Source organism: Talaromyces stipitatus, genomic scaffold, assembly GCF_000003125.1.
Source record: "Talaromyces stipitatus ATCC 10500 scf_1105507295541 genomic scaffold, whole genome shotgun sequence".
NCBI lineage: Eukaryota > Fungi > Ascomycota > Eurotiomycetes > Eurotiales > Trichocomaceae > Talaromyces > Talaromyces stipitatus.
In genome coordinates, this window is record NW_002990115.1 from 4,157,578 (window position 1) to 4,171,595 (window position 14,018).

Genomic DNA, 14,018 nt, shown 5'->3' on the forward strand with positions numbered 1-14,018 from the left:
TCCCGGCGCGCTCGTTGTTTCAGGGCTATGTCATTGGTCCATGGCGATCAAACGTTGTCCTTAGAGAAAATTTACTTCAAGATGTCGGCGTCATCGAGTAGGATGGGCGGATATCAAGTCCTAAAAGCAGAAGTCTACTGACTCGAGATAGACGGTGGGTATCTCACAGTAGATGCATGTTGCGTTCGCCGGCCCGGATCTGGTGAGCAAAATTCAACAGCTCTTTGTTTGAGAGGTGACTGTTTTGGTTTTTTTCCAACCCCTCGTCAAGATGTCTAGGAATCCTTTGTCGCTTCGGTGGTGTGTACATGGGTCCACAGAGTGGATGCGATTTTCCCTCACTACATTGGAAGGCATTCTTGCTAGTGGGAGGGATACTGGTGTCGCTACCAGCCTATCACCACTCATTGTTCTTTAGTTGGCTGAATCTTGTTTTGAAGATTCAGATATCTCGTCTTGTTGGTCAAGATTACGGTCATGCCGGCCGCATTCCGCTTCGCACCAAGGGTCAATATCTTTCATTCGTCCCGTATCAACCGATTCCGAAGGGACAGAGGTGAGCCATTACCTCTAGTACCGAACACCCATCAGACGCGGTGAGGTCAGCTGAGAGAAGCGATATAACGAATTTTATGTGAACGTATCTTACTAACGCTCTCATCCGGTTCGCTTCTGTAGATCGTTCCTTTGTGGCGACAGGGTATTCCACGGCTCATAACATACAAGGAAAGATCCTCTGTGACCCGAGGAGCAGATTCCGCAGTGTATCACGCGGCAGGAACCATACGCCGATTTCGCGGCAACTATCCCAGGGGGTCAAGTGTGCCTTGACTGGATATTGGTGTGCCAACGAACTAAGACTTTGCATATGTTTCCGTTTCAGTCACTGCCCAGTCTCGTATTTAAGTGGCCGTTCTGGACTCCATCGATAACCCTAGCCCAGCGGTTCGTCACAATCCAATTATTACTGCCCATAACGGCTCAATATAATCGCCACAAACCTCGCCGATATATCCCAACCAGCACTTAACGAAAAAAACGTCTGATTCGACGGTGGCCATGAGGTATACTATGCAGCAGATATCAACATTTGAGAAGGGTATTCGAGCTGACTTGCGCTCTTTAGCAATCCAAATGTCGGTACGACTTCGCTCGATAGCGCTTTGCAAGAAATTGTCATTATCCACGGCCGTGAGTTTCAACAGTACTCACTCAACAACCGCATCTATCTATGCCCTATAGATGATGTAAGTCTCTACCCATAAAGGAGCAAGTACCCTTTGCTATACTTGAACTTACTGATGGCCACAGGACGAGATCGATCGACTTGAACTCCAGCAACACGTGTTTAACCTAGTTTTCGACAATCGCCTCATATTCCCGCCGATCCGTAACCCCCGGCGAGTGTTGGATTGTGGCTATGGAGCCGGAAACTGGGCACTCGAAGTAGCAGAAAGATATCCACATTGTCAGGTACTCAGGTGAAAGCCAGTTCTGAAATGGAGATTCAATTACTCATCGGATGCGACACTAGGTCATCGGAGTCGATATATCGCCTCATATGCAACCGCTTGATATACCGGACAATCTGTGGTTGCAGGTATGTCCTTCCCTAATCAACTTGTCAAGAGAATCCCACGTGCTTGGCTCTATCTTTAACCAAACATTCCCGTGCACCTCTGAAACGAAAGTTTGAACGGGATATAAGACCAAACTTCTTAGACACAAACGTCGAATGCATTGCTGATCGCTTTGTCCTTTAGGTAGATAACCTCAATCGGTCATTTACCTTTCCTTCGCGACATTTCGATCTCGTGCACTCAAGACTTGTGGCTTCTGGAATAGATCGATCTCGCTGGTCATCATACGTCCGCGACTTAGTGCGGTAAGATGATAAAGCTGCCATTATCCGCAATACACAGCCTCGGACGCACCTAACGTACCGCATACGAAACAGTGTGACAAAGCGCGGCGGCTGGGTCCAAATGGTCGAGATATACTTCAATGTGCAATCGGATAATGGCTCCATTACTGAACGGCATGCCCTCCGTGAGTGGAGCAGACGCTACATGCGAGCCTTAGAAGATCTTAAAGACTTGAGAGTCGCTCCAAGACTTGGAAGCCTAATGACAGCAGCAGGTTTGCAGGAGGTCGACATGAGAATGATACAGCTTCCATTATCTGCTTGGTCAAGCGGTAAGGAAATAGCACGGCACTGGTTGCGGCTCATCATACGCGTCAAACTAACCTTTGGTAGACCCGCGATCACGTCAAATTGGTGCCTCAAACAGGTCTAATATTCACCAACTGCTGGAGTCATTGGCCCTCTATCCCTTGACACATCGATTGCACATGACTCTTGATGAGTTCAACTCATTGATAGATAGAGCTCGTGCAGAGGTTGACAATCACACTTTGAAGGCATATTTCCCGTTGTAAGTTGTAGTGAAAAGGAAAATTCTGGCATGTCTAACTGATCTCAGATATGTCGCCATTGGTCGAAAGCCTCTATAGTGCCATGTCACGTCAGCAGATCGAAGTGATCCCTGCTATATGAAGCTAGACAGCGTCGAATGATAGATTGTTGATTACTCAGATACATGAGTTGAGCAGACCACTTACAGCTATGAGTTTTAAATAGGAAAATTTCGTCTCGTCGAGCAAGAAAGAAAGAAAATAGTTTTCACACACTGCCTGCAAGCCTAGTTGGCGTTGTGAGTATGATGGCCTCTTGACCTGAGAATAAGTAATGAGTATAAGGGAAGTATGCACGGCAGTTACTCACTGTCAAAAATGTTGTTGGCCTGTCACCTGATTTATTCATGGAAGGAAAGAGCAATTGCGTCAAAGATACCGCTTCAATTTGGAACACTTACAACCACCCCAAGCAATAATCTTAGCAACGCGCGATGGGCTTTTGATGAATTAGTCATTGGAATACTGAACACACTATCGTGTACCGATGCGATAGCACGTTGTGAAATCATATACATTGTGGATTGCTATTTCGCGATAACGTCGGAACCGGTTCGATGTACAAAGATCTCGGAATACAGTCAGTTATTCCATTGTTTGATAAGGGATAATGTTCAGAATAGGTGGAACGATGAATTGGCTACTAATTGAGTGCTCTCATAGGATTTTCTGGTCGAGAAATTGTTGTCAAAGACACCCCTGCGCAAAAATGGAAACATCTTATCGGCATGGCTTTAGATGTGTCGAGAAGTTGAGGGACGATCAATGAAAGACAAATGAACATTATGCAATAAATGACATCAAGATCACCCCAATTTTATCAATTTTATGGGCTGTCAACCTCTCCCCGAAGATCCGATTCTTAGACGTATCAGACATCGTTGCCCAGTTACAGGGTCAATACGCATGGACGTTCTAGACTTTTCGATAATGGGCGCGAGGGAGTCCTATCAGCCCAACTCCTCCCTGTCTCTTGATTGTTGTCCAAAGAGCAACCGAAAGTCGGGGTGTGATTGATCCACAGTATGAACGTTATCAACCACAGCGAGAGAACTGCTTTAAGAAACTCAGCAACACAAACATACCTATCCAATCACCCGGCAACGAGAGCTTGTAAGAACAAGAGCAAGGATTAAGGTTATCAGGGGTCAAGGCTGCTCTTGTCATCATCTGTTTCACCGCCCGGAAACAACATCAGGCAGGAAAGAAGTATCAGGCACGGATACACAGGTCCTTTTCTGATAATTTATCATCGGAAAAGAAAAGTCCAAATGATTTAACGAGGGTAGGATGATAAGGACGGCAAGCGATTTTCCACAGGTGTACAGATTACTAAGGTACCTTTCGCACCATGGCGGAATCCCTGACTCAAGGTCGAGAAGAGGCCGAAAGACAAACGGAGTACCCGGACAGCTCAGATATCTTACAGATATATCAATTATGACAATCTCTTACTCAAGGACATAGTCATGTCAGTCGAAAAGGTTGGGTTTATCTGCTCCAGGCGTGAACAAAGCGGGTCTTGAATAGTAGTTGCTGAATATGCGGTTTGAAAGCTTATAGGCTTATTACTTTTTTTGTTTTCATGCTCCAGCATCCGTCATGATTCCTATCCCTGCAAATAGGTCATAAAAATTAAGTGGAAAAAGTACCAGACTGGAGCTTCGCTATAATGTAGAACATGATTACCAATATAACGAAACAAGACTTTCCCTGATCTTAGTTAATGCGGTACCTAGAAAGCTATCAAATTCAAAAAATGAGGAGCACTTCAATAACCAAATTCCGAATCATTAGTGATTACGCCGCTCTTGGATCCCATATCGAAACTATATAAACTGAGATTGGGTTAGATATGAAGTCCCGTTCGTTATAGCGTCACATTTGATGCCTGAGGCTTCAATTTGTGGAGGCTTAACCTTTTTGGGAAGCCTTGCGGGCAAAGAAAAAAAAGTCGATGCGCCGCCTTTCCCCATCTCAAGTCTCTTATCCATCGCCAACAGGTCGTGCGCAATTTTGCAGTTCACAATGCCCTCAACATATAAAAGGGACAAGCCGTGGGACACGGATGATATCGACAAATGGAAGGTTAGTCGACTACGTGCAACGGCATCTGAAGTGTTGTGAGGCTCGATGAGCATTGACTAACATAATGTCGGTTAATAGATTGAAGAATTCAAGCCCGAAGACAATGCCGGTGGCACTTTCGCTGAAGAGTCATCGTTCATGACTCTTTTCCCCAAATACCGCGAAGTATACTTGAAGGAAGCATGGCCGATGATTACGAGAACCTTGGAGAAGCACGGTATTGCCTGCACTTTGGATTTGGTCGAGGGTAGTATGACGGTCAAAACTACACGAAAGACTTTTGACCCTGCGGCAATTCTCAATGCTCGTGATTTGATTAAGTTACTCTCGCGAAGTGTGCCAGCACAACAGGTCAGTTTCCATATGCTTTTAATTAGGTTCGAGAAATGATCTCTAACGAGAGCTCTCCCTAGGCTATCAAAATTTTAGAAGACGGCGTCGCATGTGATATCATCAAAATCCGCAGTCTTGTCAATAATAAAGAGCGCTTTGTCAAGCGCCGACAGCGTATTCTCGGACCATCGGGATCGACTTTGAAAGCTCTCGAACTCCTAACCGGCACATACATCCTCGTTCAAGGAAACACTGTATCCACCATGGGCCCGTTCAAAGGATTGAAAGAAGTGCGCCGAGTTATCGAAGATTGCATGGCAAACATTCACCCAATCTATCACATCAAGGAACTCATGATCAAACGTGAGCTCGCCAAGGACCCAACACTAGCTACAGAATCCTGGGATCGGTTCTTACCGAACTTCAAGAAGCGTACCCTCTCGAAACGTCGCGTTCCCCACAAGGTTACGGATAAATCACAAAAGGTTTACACGCCTTTCCCACCACCACAGGAGAAGAGCAAGATCGACAAGGAGTTGGAATCTGGCGAATACTTCTTGTCAAAACAAGCCAAGGAACGTGTACGCAAGGAAGAGATTCAAGAAAAACAACGAGAAAAGCGGGAAGAGAAAATGAAAGAACGTCAAAAGGACTTTGTGCCTCCGACTGAAGATGCAGACAAGAAGGAGAAAAAAAAGAAACGGAAGCGTGCCGAAGATGCGGGTGACCATACAGAGAAGAAGAAAAAGAAGAAGAAGAGCAAGACAGATGAAAGTGGAGAGATTAGCTCATAACGAGCTTATTCTTCCGTTTCGTTCTTTTTTTATGGAGAATCTTCATCGCATTGCTCGGCGTTTCGTTTTAGTTACGATGTATAAAAGCTCTGTTTTAGGTAGATACCTTGTCAAGTGTTATACTCTGATTGCTACGGCTTATGATTCAGTGAGTTCACTACTTTGCATTTTATTTTAAGTGCACTATGAACGTAGTCACCAGCATAAATAATTTGAGTCGAGTATTGAGCTTCACTGATTCACTAACCAAATCATATCGAAGATGGCGATACTATCCAACAAGGTACAAATTCTTGAAACCAACATATGGCCATACAGTGGTACCTGGACGAGACTTAATGGAGAACAACGGCTTAGTAGTCGTCGTTGTTACGTCCACCACGGCTGCTACCATAGCTGTCGTTGTTGCTTGACCCGTATGAGTCGTTGTTGCTTGATCCGTAAGAGCTGTTCTTGTTGCTAGATCCATAGGAATCATTGTTGCTTGCTCCATAGGAGTCAGAGTTATCACGGCCTCCACGAGAGCTGCCGTAAGAGCTGTCATTGTTGCCAGAGCCGTAAGAGTTCTTGTTGCTAGATCCATATGAATCGTTGTTGCTAGATCCGTACGAGTCGTCGTTGCTAGAGCCATAGGAGCTGCTCTTCTTGTTGGATCCGTAGGAGTCGTTGTTGCTAGACCCATATGAATCATTGTTGCTGGATCCGTACGAATCGTTGTTGTTTGATCCGTAAGAGCTGCTCTTGTTGCTCGACCCGTAAGAGTCATTGTTGCTAGACCCATATGAATCATTGTTGCTGGATCCGTAAGAGCTGCTCTTGTTGCTCGACCCGTAAGAGTCGCTGTTGCTGGATCCATAAGAATCATTGTTGCTGGATCCGTAAGAGCTATTCTTGTTGCCAGATCCGTAAGAGTCATTGTTGTTAGATCCGTAAGAGTCCGAATTGTCACGGCCTCCACGAGAGCTTCCATAAGAGCTGTCGTTGTTGCTGGATCCGTATGAATCACTCTTGTTGCTCGATCCATAAGAGTCATTGTTACCAGAGCCGTACGAGCTACCACCACGACCTGATGATCCATAGGAGTCATCGTTTCCTCCGAAACCGCCAGAGCGGCCTCCAGAGCGGCTTCCCGAGCCGTAGGAGTCGTTGTTATCGTTGTAGCTCATGGTGATGGAGAAGAAAGAGATATTTCAAATAAGGGTTAGGGTTGGTTGGTGTTTTCGATAATTGTACACGAGTAGATGAGATTGAGAAATGGAAATCAAGCAACACTCATCACCGGAAATGAGACAGTATTTATACTTCTCGTTTAATAACAAATCCCATCCGCGTAAATATGGAACTCATCTCACAATCATACGCAAGAGAAACCCTTACCCAATAACGTCAGAAGACGAGGGGTAAAGCACCGTCTGGACGTATTCATTGGACCCCGATCAAACTATCATTGAAGCTAACCCTTTATCACACAAGCTGTTTGCCATTTTAGCTCTCTTTTTCTTTCGTTTGCGCTAGATAGCTCGGCGAACCGATCAAAAAGGAATGTTTGCGGACTTATGGGCCACTGACAACGAATCCCCCCCCACCAAGCTCCTAGAAATTGATAGCTGTGTATGGATCACTATGGAAGTCCTGGACTGAACAATACCGACACTGACTCACTGGGATACATTACTATCTCCGCAGCCCCTCCATCGGTCGCACCGGTGGCTTGTGATGGTGAGCTCGATAGGTGTGGCTGTGTCGTTGCTGGCTGAAAGTCGGAGCTAAAGAGGAGGGGCAACCAATTCAAGCCAGGCTTCGATTTGCCTCAATTTTGAAACAATTCATTACTGAGATAGCTTTAGAAGATGTTATGAGACAATCTAATAGCAATTGTTCCATTATTAGTAGAATGACATCTGAGGATACTGAGGATACTGCTTTTTCTCTATCCGGAGGCATTCGGGATGAGGGATAAACTGCAACTAGCAAGTTATGTACGCACCACCAAGGTTATAAAAAGCGACAATGAGATCAATTGAGCACGCCATGCATTGCAGTGGCAAGTAAGTGAGGCGCATGCGTGTCTTGCAGGTCTCGTTCTCGTTCTTGCGCCATGTGAGAGATCTCGCTCGGGGGTCAAGGTTCAAAGAATCAATAATGGCTCAATTATTGATCTTTCGCCATTTGTTGCCACTCCTAATTAAATTTACCCCTCAGTGGACTGTCTGTAATCGGAGACCTGAAGTCAATTTTCCCTCTTCCATACTACGTACGCATTGAGGTAGAACTAAATTAGTGAGGGGTACCTATTGAGTCGTTCTCCAAAGTCACCTTCGGGTGGTGGAATACCAAGAATTCATCTCCTTCAAATGGATTCCGACAAAGTATACAAAGATAATCGTGGCTACGTAGCATCAATAACTGGCTGTAGTGGCTAGTCTCACTTTCGCACAATATTGCTTCTTTTTCATCTCGATATTCGCCACAGCTGTGGGGTTAGTACTGGAGCTAGGGCTCTGGCTAAGTAACGTACGTGGAGCGTATCGCTCCGTGGTGATCGAGATTTGAGATCGCTTTTTGGGCACTAAAAAGTGGTCGCTGGCGCTTAGCCTACGCCTAACATAAGTTGCCATAGTACGCTAAACCACTAGATAAGCCACTTTAATGGCTAGCCAACACTGGTGGCTGAGAGCGCAACACTACGAACATCCTACAAAACCTCCCTTCTGACCACGACTTTTTCCAAAAGATATATATTAGCTAATCAGGATTATCTAGTTAACTAGTTAGTTATGAGGAACATGTAATAACCACAGTCAATAGCGAGTTCGAGTAGGGGTATAACCAAGACAAAATTAGTGATGTTGATGTTTCTGAGGCTGGGAGCCCGATCCATCCTATCCGGTGGATTGCGAGTTGGGATGTGCTAAACTACTTACTGATGCTCCACACTTTTTCTTTTCTCTTTAGCTGCTTGTCGGCCGTGGTCAATGCCTACTTCACCGCTAGAGAGAACTGCAAATAGTGATTTGAGTCAATTACTGTAGCGAACCAAATGAAAGCCCATTGCCGAGATAGGCAGCTAAATTAGGGCGACTCTTTGCACTAGCCCTAACCTCCTATGCTCCCTTCAGCCAACGATATATTCCTCACATATCCTCTGCATGCACCATTAAAATTTCATGCTCATTATAATTGATAAGCTTTTTTGAAGGTCTCCGTACTTATAGTTTCGCCTCGTCCAGCTTCATATCATTTTCTAGCACATAGCGATACCGTGCCTTTCCAGCATCCATATCAGCCAAGGCAGCACTCACGTCACTCATAGGTCGCTTCTGAATCCAAGGGTATACCCGCTTCTCAGCTGCTAATTCAAGCATCTCTCTTATATCATCTGGAGATCCAATATTGGAGCCCGTGACTTGAACTTCTTTTTGAATCAATGACCACGCCGGCAGAGCCGGAAGAGGTCCCTCTGGAGCGCCCACTTGAACAAATGTGCCACCGACCTTGAGCAGACGCAAATACTGGCCCAGAGGTAAGTCTGGAGAATCCACCGTACATATAATTAGATCCAGAGTGCGTGTATATGTCTTCGCCCATTTCTTATCTTCTTCAGTGGCGATGAAAAGATCCGCACCTAACCCCTCAACTGCATCCTTTCGTTTACTGGATGTTCGCGAAATAGCTACAACACGATTGCAACCTAATGCTTTGGCAAACAATAGGCCGAGATGTCCAAGGCCTCCAACCCCAACAATACCAACAGCTTTCCCTGGGCCAGCACGATACCTTTTCAAAGGACGATAGACGGTCACTCCTCCACAAAGCAATGGTGCTGCTTCAGCAGACGGCAAAGACTCAGGAATTTTGAATGCGAAATGAGCTGGACCTCTCCAAAAATTCCCGTATCCCCCATACGACTTGCTCTTGTCGGAGTATCGCGAGTTATATGTACTCGTTATACGTGGACAGTAATTCTCAAGTCCGTCTGCACATGCCTCACAATCAGCGCGCAAGCAGGAATTACTCTGCGCGCCAATACCAACGCGATCGCCAACTCGTATTCCCCTCGATGCAGGTGAGGAGGCAAGGGTCGCGACGCCAGAGCCAACGCGGACAACGGTGCCGATGATCTCATGGCCCACGACACATGGATAGTCAGTCGGGTACCAGCCAGATCGAAGAGTATGGAGGTCTGTTCCGCAGATACCGCAATGGCTGATGCGGACTTCAATATCGGTTGGAGTGAATGGCTTTGGTTTGAAGTCTGTATATTCCAGGGGACTGGTCGCGTCGTGGGCTACCCAGCCCGTGAATGTGTTGGAGGACATGACGATTCAATTTGTCTTTTGCAAGCTGATGAGTGACGTCAAGCAATTGCTAGTGGAGATAGCGTTTGTGCTTGTAAAAGTCTCAGGGCATCAGCAATATTGAATCTATGGAATCCACAATGGTTGTTATAAGAAGTAAAAAACTGTTTTCGTTCTTAAGTAGTGGAGATACCAAAGGGAACCCAATCAAAGAGCCGAGGCATGTCGGATCAAGGCTATGCCGATCAATTAGCGACCCTTTAGCGCATATGAATTCGAACCCTGGCGCCCAATTCCTCATATATTCGGAGAAATAGAAAAACATTGTTTCGGGGAATTTTAGGGGATCTACCAGTTGAATGAAAGTTCTGTTCAGCTATAGGGAGTACATTGCTGCGTCATGTCGCCGAAGCCCAGCAGAAAGCAAGAAGTCAACGATTGATTACATGGTGCTCTTTGTAAAAAAATAAACGCACCGGCCTTATGGAATGAAACATTAACCACCTATTTCAGCACATCATTATTATACGCCTAGTTTATGGTTTCTGCGTAAGTAGCCCTAACCCTAGCCATCTTTCAGATCCTGACCGTCGATAAGGTTTCGGCCATGCGGGGCCCCTCGTGGGTACGGCCCGCTCCTATTGACGCATAAAATGAGACGAGATGCTAAGAGAACACTCAAGAAGACATTCGACCATTCACCAGCGCCTGACTTCGAGAGCAAACAACCCGTTTAATTTCGCATGCCACTATAATACATAAACTACATTGGCAGCACCCCTAGCAAAGGATATTAGTATAAAAGTAGTTAAAATCATTTCATAGCGACTTCATTCACTCCAAATTCTAGTTGTGCTCATGATGAAAATATTGGCCGGTTGGAGTATTGCTATGCATTTCCCTTAACCTGCTAGACGACCGTCTAAAATTCAATGATGAACTAGCATAGGAATGATCTTGAGTCTCCTTGCTCGGTACGAACGTTAGAAGGTATGTATCATTCATATACTGCAGTCGTCCATTACTCGTCGGACTATCTGCTCTTTGGGAAGTGGGTTGTTTCTGTGGTGTGCTGGCGCTGTTGCAATTATTATATTCATAGAACGTGGTGATGTGTGCATGGTTCTTCCCTCGAAATGAACAATTGAGAAAGAAGCGGCGGTAGGTTGGGAGACAGGAGCAGATCAGGTATGTCCCCGTCTCGGCTTGGGTGATGATCATTAGGTTAATGGCGTTCCAACTGTAGTCTGTCATTGAGACTTCTTGATAGAAGTATGCGAAACGGAGGATTGATGTTGTTAAACCACTTAATATTTGTCGCTGTATTAGCTGACTCTGACACCCAATATTGACAATAAACCCATGAGAGAGGGATAAGCATACAGACTCCCTAACAAAAAGGTCACTACCAACCCGATCTTCATCCGAGTCTCCATATGCATCCGCAAGATCATCGTCATCGGAAGCACCAAGATGATAACATCACTGATGATATTGGGGAAAGTGCCCCAAACATAAAACGTCTGTCGACTGATACAGGTGGTTCTAACGTAGTTATCAAAGTTCGTGAAATGCGAATCACAAATTAGAAACTCAGCAAGCGTGTTTGCGATTGTTTGCAGAATGAGGAAAACCATCATTACGCGAACGAGGGTGTTGATTCGGAGAGGCGGTGGAAAGATGCGATTATAAAGAAGGAGAATGGCGAATTTGGGGACGTTGAAGAAGAAGTTGTACAGAACTTGGATTGCGAAGAGGTATCTGAGTCCGACGATGACTTTTTCGGGGTAGTTTTCATTTAGGTATTCTTGGTGGTAGCCAATGCCAGTTCGTTGCACATAGCCTGTCATTTCACAGACCAATTAGTTCTTTTAACTTCCTCAAATATTTACTGCAGAATATTGAACAGAAGGGGCCAGACCAATAGTAGCTCCCGCGATTCCCAATTGACCAGCAAGCGCAATGAGAATGACAACATCATCCCAACCCCAAGCTTTGGGAAACTGAATTCGGGTCAATAACCTGAGAGCGACGAAGAATACCTGAATGCTAGCGAAGACACTGGTGAAGATTAGGAGTCTGTCTCCAATGTATGGATTACTCATAGCCACTGGTAAAGCGCCTGACTCATTGATAGAGAAAACCAATGCAAAGAGGTAGAACTTGTTGTTTTCTGTTCGGACTGGCTCCCGGACTGTAAGTGTATCCGGCTTGCTCGAAGAAGCTTGATTAGGTGACATTGGCTTCTCAAGGTTCAAGAACGAAATGATAGTTGGGCGTTTTGAAGAATATCAAGATATAGTCAAGGATTCATTGCGAACTCTAACTCAAGCACAACGTTCCCTTGACATGGTCTAGGTATGATCAGCTTTTTTGTAAGCAGACACAAAATTGATAGCTATGGAAAGATAGAAGAGACGGGAAATAAAGCCTGGATCGGTCGTTTCCGTGTTAGCTACAGGGTCTGTGTAAGTATCTGTTTCGGTAGGTATGACAAGATGTCAGCGAGGCTAAGTTAGCACCAATTACCTAGGTATACGGGTTCGTGAGCCATATCTAGGGTAACCTGAATACCTAATTATATCAAAATCTACCTACATGTTGCGAGCATACCACCACCAGACCGTCTGGTGAATATTATCAGCAAGATACGTCAATCACCTGGGCACTAATGTTTGCGTATATATGTCTAGACAACTAAACATATCGGAGGACTTCTTCGTATAAAATTCTTCAGATACTCTCTTCTGTAATACGAAACTAGTCCCATTCGCACATCACACACATGCGAATTCATGGATCCGTGGACGAGAGCGAAAGTTGAACCTGACCAAGCGGGGGGCGGGGGCCATAAAAGCAACAACCACGAGGCTCAAGCAAACACTGTACGCCCATATGTGCAAAGCAAGTGGGATATATGTATATAGATTCTCCCAATCAAGGGATTTCGGTGTTCTTTTGGTCAAGACCCAATACAGAAACCGAAGACTATACGCCGAGCCTCTCCATCCACAGACTCGCAATCATTTTCAGACCCCATGGGAGTAGTTTCATGCCATGCGCCAAGTTCTGCTGAACTCCATATGAAAATCAATTCGTTGACTATCAGTCTAGCATTATCTTCACACGTGGATCGTGTTTATCATAGCGGCCAGTCGTATTAGCTCATTACTATGACCTTCGGAGTTTCTAATTAGCCGGCAAAGGGGGTTTACTTGGTTATGGAAGACATCTTGTTATATCTGCTTCCAATGCATCAATATGGCACTGTGATTATGTGATACATATAGTTATACACGGTATCAAATGACGTGAGATAAGCAAGAATTATCCTGTGCGCTGACACAGCTGCATGAATTGGGTTTGTTCAGGGGTATTATATTGCGCTAGCAGCGTTGCGATCTGGCAAAATCAGATCAAGTATGACAAGAGAGCCATTGCAGATATACTAGCACTTGCTGGTAGAACCACAATCAGTTCATTGATCAAGTTGACACTGAATCTGCAAAAACTCGGTTGAATCGGTCTGGAAAGGATTGCGGTCCAACACCCCTGCATCAGCCAATATATTATCAACGAATTCGGACGGACACAACTTGATGCCAATATCTGTTAGTGCAATGTGAAGACTAAGATAATGCTTTATCTCGCCTAGTATTCTCAATAGGAAATTGCCTACGCATCTCATCAAGAACCCATTGGATTCCAATGCGCTCCGCACCAATAATCCCAAAATCACCAAAATGAGATGGTACATAGATATGTAGCTTCACTGTATAAATGAATATGATAACACTGTATGTGCTAACACAGAAACCGGTTTTCTCGAAAGGCTTCTTCAAAATGTTGTGCCATATCCCAGCCGCTGGAAGCTGGAACGAGGCCATCGGCTGTACCTAGGTGTTAGAGTTAGCCCTAACAATTAGTTATACACTAGAGCCTAGCTACAACGAACAGAAGGCCTCTCAGCGCCCAGGTGAGTATATCCAGAAGCGAATTCGATCTAGAGATGAAGGTCACCTCCAATATA

At 45.1% G+C, this 14,018-nt stretch overlaps 5 protein-coding genes across 5 annotated transcripts, besides 1 other annotated feature; 2 read left to right on the forward strand and 3 right to left on the reverse strand.

Annotated features, from left to right (window-relative positions):
- Positions 1 to 848: 848 nt before the first annotated feature.
- On the forward strand, positions 849 to 2,439 carry TSTA_038630 (uncharacterized protein; the record flags this gene model as incomplete). The annotated part of the gene is made up of 7 exons (XM_002481047.1): positions 849 to 1,064; positions 1,127 to 1,204; positions 1,358 to 1,473; positions 1,535 to 1,600; positions 1,764 to 1,885; positions 1,958 to 2,196; positions 2,258 to 2,439. The coding sequence occupies exons 2-7, from the start codon at positions 1,135 to 1,137 to the stop codon at positions 2,437 to 2,439; spliced, it is 795 nt and encodes a 264-aa protein (XP_002481092.1). The 5' UTR covers positions 849 to 1,064; positions 1,127 to 1,134.
- A 2,028-nt stretch (positions 2,440 to 4,467) lies between these two features.
- On the forward strand, positions 4,468 to 5,839 carry TSTA_038640 (90S preribosome/SSU processome component KRR1). Its single transcript, XM_002481048.1, has 3 exons — positions 4,468 to 4,563; positions 4,642 to 4,914; positions 4,977 to 5,839. The coding sequence occupies exons 1-3, from the start codon at positions 4,504 to 4,506 to the stop codon at positions 5,688 to 5,690; spliced, it is 1,047 nt and encodes a 348-aa protein (XP_002481093.1). The 5' UTR covers positions 4,468 to 4,503; the 3' UTR covers positions 5,691 to 5,839.
- Positions 5,632 to 5,655: a microsatellite.
- A 204-nt stretch (positions 5,840 to 6,043) lies between the features above and the next one.
- TSTA_038650 (stress protein DDR48, putative) lies at positions 6,044 to 6,856 on the reverse strand (the record flags this gene model as incomplete). The annotated part of the gene is made up of 2 exons (XM_002481049.1): positions 6,044 to 6,362; positions 6,399 to 6,856. The coding sequence occupies 2 exons, from the start codon at positions 6,854 to 6,856 to the stop codon at positions 6,044 to 6,046; spliced, it is 777 nt and encodes a 258-aa protein (XP_002481094.1).
- Positions 6,857 to 8,899: 2,043 nt separating this feature from the next.
- TSTA_038660 (alcohol dehydrogenase, putative) lies at positions 8,900 to 10,096 on the reverse strand (the record flags this gene model as incomplete). Its single annotated transcript, XM_002481050.1, has 2 exons — positions 9,706 to 10,096; positions 8,900 to 9,666 (listed from the first exon to the last, which is right to left on the reverse strand). Exons 1-2 carry the CDS (start codon positions 10,007 to 10,009, stop codon positions 8,900 to 8,902), a joined length of 1,071 nt encoding a protein of 356 aa, XP_002481095.1. The 5' UTR covers positions 10,010 to 10,096.
- A 738-nt stretch (positions 10,097 to 10,834) lies between these two features.
- Positions 10,835 to 12,390, reverse strand: TSTA_038670 (uncharacterized protein; the record flags this gene model as incomplete). The annotated part of the gene is made up of 3 exons (XM_002481051.1): positions 11,910 to 12,390; positions 11,372 to 11,831; positions 10,835 to 11,294 (listed from the first exon to the last, which is right to left on the reverse strand). Exons 1-3 carry the CDS (start codon positions 12,226 to 12,228, stop codon positions 10,835 to 10,837), a joined length of 1,239 nt encoding a protein of 412 aa, XP_002481096.1. The 5' UTR covers positions 12,229 to 12,390.
- Between the last annotated feature and the right edge of the window lie 1,628 nt (positions 12,391 to 14,018).